This window comes from Antechinus flavipes, chromosome 4, assembly GCF_016432865.1.
Source record: "Antechinus flavipes isolate AdamAnt ecotype Samford, QLD, Australia chromosome 4, AdamAnt_v2, whole genome shotgun sequence".
Lineage (NCBI taxonomy): Eukaryota > Metazoa > Chordata > Mammalia > Dasyuromorphia > Dasyuridae > Antechinus > Antechinus flavipes.
Window position 1 is genome coordinate 478680302 of NC_067401.1, and position 6147 is coordinate 478686448.

The 6147-nt window shown below is 48.0% G+C and overlaps 1 protein-coding gene across 1 annotated transcript in view; it reads left to right on the top strand.

The window, feature by feature from the left end:
- The first annotated feature begins 253 nt into the window (after window positions 1–253).
- TMEM275 (transmembrane protein 275) overlaps window positions 254–6147 on the top strand; it is a 6082-nt gene continuing 188 nt past the window's right edge. The window contains exon 1 of the mRNA XM_051999803.1: window positions 254–6147. This exon is cut by the window's right edge and continues 188 nt beyond it. Coding sequence (XP_051855763.1) covers window positions 308–853 — 546 coding nt within the window. The 5' untranslated portion in view covers window positions 254–307 and the 3' untranslated portion in view covers window positions 854–6147.

A 6147-nucleotide genomic window follows, 5' to 3' on the forward strand; every position in this document is an offset into this window, starting at 1 on the left:
GAGAAAAAATTGGAATACAAGGTTTTGTAACGGTGAATGTGGAAAATTATCCATGCATATGTTTTAAAAATAAAAAGTTTTTAAAACAACAAATAAATAAAAATGTTATACTGAGTACAGGCTTTGCTATGCTGCCAAAAGTATCCATGATGTAAAAAGGGTGGGAAGCTCTCCTGCTGGTAGTCTTGAGGTTACTACTATCTTTGTGCGATCCTATGATTTTCCCACTCTTGCTGCAGGAGCCCTCCAGCCCCTGGCCTTGGAAGGGGAGGAAGAGCCTTGATGTGTGACTGGTGTTCCCAGGACAATGGCCGGGGAGAAGAGCTTGGGCAGCCAGGCCCCCAGTGCGCTGAGGAAAACCCGCCCGGCTGGTCTCCCCTCCCCTGCACTGTGCTGTGCCTGTGGCCTCTGCATCATGCTTGCGGGCATCAACATCACCCTGGTGGGGGCCTTTGCCACCTTCCTGCCGGGCCACAACCCGCCCATCATCATAGGCCCGGTCCTGCTCGTCCTGGCTCTGGGCTTCTTCGGGGCCTGCTGCATCTGTAGCCGTCGGCCGCCCGCTCCCGGGGCTCGCCACGCCAAGGCGGGCGGTCGGCCGGGCCCTGGTCGGTTAGGCCGGGCCACGTTTGAGATGGAGACCAGTGAACACACGGTCCAAGACACCACAGCCGTGCAGCTGAGCCCCATTCCGTCCCCTGCCTCCTCCCGCCGCTCCAGCCCCGCCCCCGAAAGGGGTCCTCAGACCTGCGGCCTCTTCACTCTGGAACCTGAGGAGCCGGTGGGAGCCGGTGATGCACCCGGGACAGAGGGAGTCCAGCTGAACCTGCCTCAGGAGCTTTCCACCTCCTAGGGCCGCCCTAGGGAACATACCAGCTGCACTTTGGCCAAGAGTCATTGTACAGAGGGCCCTCCAAGGATGTCGGAGGTGGGAGGTGAAGTGACCTGGACACCCGAGAGGAAACAGGGGGACCACGTGGTTTGGTGATTTAGGACTATTCAGGAACCTCCAGACCTGGGTTAGAAACTTATTTCTACTATTTATTACTTGTCTCTGGCTGAGTCTGTATAAAGTGAATCCCCTCACTTCACCTTACTCCTTCCTCTTTTTAAAGGCAGAGAGACTGGACACAAAAACTTTTTCCTATCTCTCTGAGGCAGGACCTCTTGTCTGAGAGACAAAGACCCCAGGCTTGAGGGTCAGAGGACTCTGGACACCGTACCCACAGAAAGCACTGCCGAAGGATCAGTTAGCTGGAAAAGGAGAAGCCTTGAGGGCCTGAGAGTCTTGTCTTCAAAGCCTTTTCTCTTTCAATCTGTTTTCTCCTCTGTAAATTAGCGCTGATAGTCAGGGTCCCATCCAGTCCCACATCCTTTTATGACGCCAGCAGAAAGACCAGCTGCGGTTGTAGGTCACACAGTGACTACTGCCTGAAACCCCACGGGGAGGACGGTTATCTTGGAGTAAGGATCCTGGAAGGCTTCCTGGAGGAGGGAACCTTCAGAGCCTGGGAAGGAGTTAAACCCATACAGACTTTTCTGTGTACATAGAGACGTTCTTAGAGAATATCGCCACATCTAAACATACACAGTCCTTGGCCATCTTCACCCATCAGTTCCAGTGCAATTGTTCTATAGGGAAATGGGGGACCCGTGGTCCCATCTGCACAGAGAAACTGAGTCCAGGTTTCTGACCACTTGATCTCACCCAAGTCTGGGGCTCCTCTGCCTCTCTGCCGGTCTGCTAATAACTGCATAGATCCATCTCCATCAGAGTCCGTGGATATACTCGTTTCAATTCCTCTGTGGCCATTGATTTGCATCCGGCTCTTCATCTTTGTCTAATAACCCCTGCCTCCCATCGATTGGGAGGGTCTCTTAGTCTATGAATGAGTGACCCACGGGTCACCGCTTTGAGTTTTCCCTCCCTCTTCCGAGCAGATCCATGGATCTCATTGACTGTTCTGTGAATCCTACAGGCTGCTTTGTGGGGGAGGGGACGAAGCACAACTATCTGCCTGCCCTCTGCTCTACCAGGATGAATTGTCACTTTCCCTGGCACATCTAGGGGGTCCATGACCGATCTAACCTGCCGGCCTCTGTGTCCTGAAGCTTCTTTGTTAATCCCCGAACTGATCTATGCGTCTCTCCAGCTGGCCAGTAGATCACAGTGAGTCTGTGGATCTTGGTTGTCACCCTGCCATTAGACCATGGGGCCCTGCCGTCAAGGAAGTTGTATTTCCTGGACCCTTGGGGATCTCTGTTCCTTCTCAGAATCATCTCCCTTTCTTCTTCCTCCCAATGGAGGGGGTCCTCCATTATAAACTATTAAGGCCCTCCCTGGCCCAACTCCATAGACGTAAGGCTCTGATCCCTGGAACAGCGCAACCTTCCCTCCTCCCTTCCCTGACTTCTAAGCCCTTCTCGCACTCTCTTCCCTGGAGCAGGGGTCGGGGAGAGGAGGAATCAGAAGGGTGCAAGGAGGGGATGCAACCAGAGGGGAAGAGACCCTACAGAAAGAATTGGAAGAATGGCTGAAGGAACAATCAGCACGAGAAGCCTTGAGGAGGGACAAGAGTCTTGTCTTCAAGTATCTGAAGGGCTGTCCTGAAGAGGAGGAATTAATTGTGTTCTGCTCAATCTCAGAGGAAAGAACCAGAAGTCAAGGGGGAGCTGGAGAGGTCGACTGAGGCTGAAAGTTAGGATAGACTTGTAACAATGGGAGCTGCCAAATCCAGCTGTGGCAGCCCCATAGATCACAGGGCGTTCCCCCTCCGTGAATGTCTTCAAGCTGAAGCTGGGGGGTTATTATTTGGACATGCACTAGAGGGGTTTCTTGTTCAATTCAGACTTGGGCTGTATGCCTCAGAGCCCCCCTCCACCCCTGAGATTCTGGGATTCTGATTGGCGGAAGCAGACTTCTATCCACCTCTCATTCCTTCTTTAGTCCTCTAGGTCAGCTTCTTGCTGCTGTTTCTCACCTGCCATTTTCTCAGTCCCTCTTCTTTCCCTGGGATGAGCAAAATGCTCAGGTCTCTTTTCCGTCTCTTACTTGACAAAATTTTGTAACGTGCATATGCTGAAACATTTTAAGACTGCATTCAAAGCTGTTGTGGAAGTGGATGCTGGGAGGCTGGAACTGGAGAGAGAGGTAGCTCACTCCTAGCTGTCAGCCATGATACAGGCTGTCTCTGCATACTGGTGATGGGTTCCAGAAGGAGACAAAGAAGAGAAAGGGTTTCAGGAATAGCCGAGGAAGAAGGAAAGCCGTTCAGTGAGCAAAACAGGGAAAGCTCTAGAAAGGAAGCAGCACCTGATGTGAGCCCTAAAAGAAGAGAAGGATTTTGATAGGCAGAGATGAGGGGCACATGTAGTTCTGAATTGGAAAATGACATGAGCACATGCACAGAGGTGGGGAAGATGCAATATTTAACAGCAAATGCATTAGAGTTACAAAACAAAATTCCGAATGAGATCTCGAGGCTGGTTGCCAGCCAGGAAGCTCTGTGGCAGACTTCCTGGAGGGGGACGGTCGAGGTGGGATTTAAAGAAGGATTAGAAATTCAACTGATGAAGAAGAGGAGGGAAGGGCATTCCAGACAGAGGAACAAATCATAAGCAAAGAGTAGCCTAAAGCGGGTTCCAAAGCAAAGAACAGTCTAGTTCGTCAGAGAGTGGAGTCTGGAGCAAGGAGTACGCCAGGGTAAGGCTGAGACAAAGTGAAGTGTCCAACCGAGGAAGGCTTTGAAAGTTAAACTGAGGAGTTTGAACTCAGACAATAGGAAGCCCCTGGTGAGTTTTGAGGAAAGAATTCTGACATAGATCTTGATCAATGCACGGGATTAATCTAGTCAGGCATGAAGGGTGCATGACAGGAGGGACTGAAGCAGCCCAATTAGAAGATTGCTGCTACAGTGCAAGTGAATGCTTCTGAGGGCCTCCAGGGCGGAAGCCTTGGGAGTGGAGAGTGATGGGTGTGGGGAAGCTCTGAGAGATGTTACAGAGATGACATCTCTAAGAGTTAGTAATTGATTGTGAGATAATCTCCTTGCTTTCCTCCGTGATGTCAAGGAAGGCGTGAGAGTGAGTGGGATTTGCCATAAATCTATAGGCCCTGTCCACCAAGCTTCTGCTTTTGAGAAAGGTAAGAAAAGAACTAACAGGCCTAGCGTAGAAATGATATAGAACACAACTAGCATGACTGAAGAGACTTCAAGGACAAAAGAGATGAATGGCTTAATTTTTCTTCTGAGAAGTCATGAACAAATCTCAAGGCTTAACTCAAGAGTTCTATTCAGCCTGTTTGAGGAATCGGCCCTCTGGGAGAGCAGGTGCAAGTTGGGGCTGAGATCTCAGCCACAAACAGAGAAAAGAGTGAGGAAAATCAGTGCAGAAGAAGAATGAGTTTCTTGGATCCTGAGCTCCCTCGAATGAATGACATTGACTTTCTGAAAGGCTGCAAATGAGATATTATTAGGAATGCTTGAGAACTTCTAGGAGGACACACTGATGGGGCGATCTGAGTCTGAGCACTTGAACTGTATCCCTGTGACTTGTGAGATTTGGACCTCCCCATAGCCTGGACCACCTCAGGCTGGGAAGAGCTACATTTATGCAGCCTATCAGCTAGTTGTTTTAAATATCTTTTATTTTATTCTTTTTGCTCCTTTAGTTATGAGAAAGAACTATAAATATTGAAACCATGCATGTATCCCATTTCCATTATACCAAACTCATATGATGGGGGCCTATTAAAATTAAGCAAGGAAAAAAAGCATCATCTTCCAGTAGGTGGAAGCTGAGTCAAGAGACTAATCCAACAAATCTACACACAGAGAGTGACGGCAAGTGGGGGTGGAGAGAGGAGATGGATCTTGCCAGTTCTGTGAAAACCATAAAGAGCTTGACATTTCCATTAAGCAGATATTGAATGGAATATATAATCATCGGGATGATTCTGGGTCTCTCTCCTGTTAGTCACCATGAATGTATTCATGTGTTTGCAAGTGAAAGGCTCTGCTGCTTAAAACTGTATGAGATAGAGGGAGAAGAAAGAGCCAAAGGTAAACCCCAGGGCTTGGTTTGGTTTGATTTTAATGTGGGAGATTGGTTAATGTTGGTGCCACAGAAGGAAATTATGATATCAGAAGGAGAAAATAGTTCAAGGCAGGATAATGAACTCAACTCAGGCCATGTTGTGTTTGAGAAACTGAGGAAAAGTCCAGATGGCACTGATTTCCAGGAGGTAAATAGAGACAGGGGACTAATATTCCTAAGAGAGATTAGGGCTAGCTGAAGCTACGGAAATGAAGGAGAGTGCACGAGGGAAGGTGGCTAGGTTAACACCCCAAAGAGCACCCATTTTAAGGGATCCAAATTCAAGGAAGATACTTGTGTAAATCAAAAGAACCTAAGTAAGTGTGTCATGTAGCTTGAAAAAAGGAGAGAAAATATCATTATAAAAGGAGTTCCTCAAGAGCCCCCCACATAACAAAAATACTGGGAAATTGCAACAAGGATTAGTAGGAATCACCACTGAGAACCAGAGATTTCAGCAAGTATGGAGGACAAAGGAAACACTCCACTAGCATAGCTGAGAAGGTAGAGGAACTAAAAAACTATTTCTCTTCATGCATAAGGAAGGAGACTGACTCCCATCCCAACTCAGACAATAGCTGATAGAATGTATAGGATTTAGTCACATATCAATGAGGATTAAGTTTTAATCAAGTATAACACCCTGTGACCCTTGGATGAAATGTGAATGTCTCTCAGATTGAGTCAAGAAGGGAATAACGAAGTTGCCTAAGCAAAAAGTTACCACAGTTCTGCCTATTAATGAGATGGAGAGTTGGAAACAGAGTAGGGAGCTGCCTATGAATGAGCCTCTTGAAGACATAAGGAGTGAATTTTTCTCTCCTCCATCAAGTTATTTTGAAGGGAAATTACTTGACCAGTAGGAGACATCGCCTCCAGCAAGGAACGGATACTAGCATTCCCAGACAGACAAGAATATAGAGAGGGAGGAAGTAGCTTTGAGGAAAAGGATTCCTGGCAGCAGAGAAGAGAGCTGACTTTGGAGAGAAGCGTATTCAGGAAACTTAACCGAGCAACTCGTCAAAAGAGAACTTTAGGAAGAAAGGATTT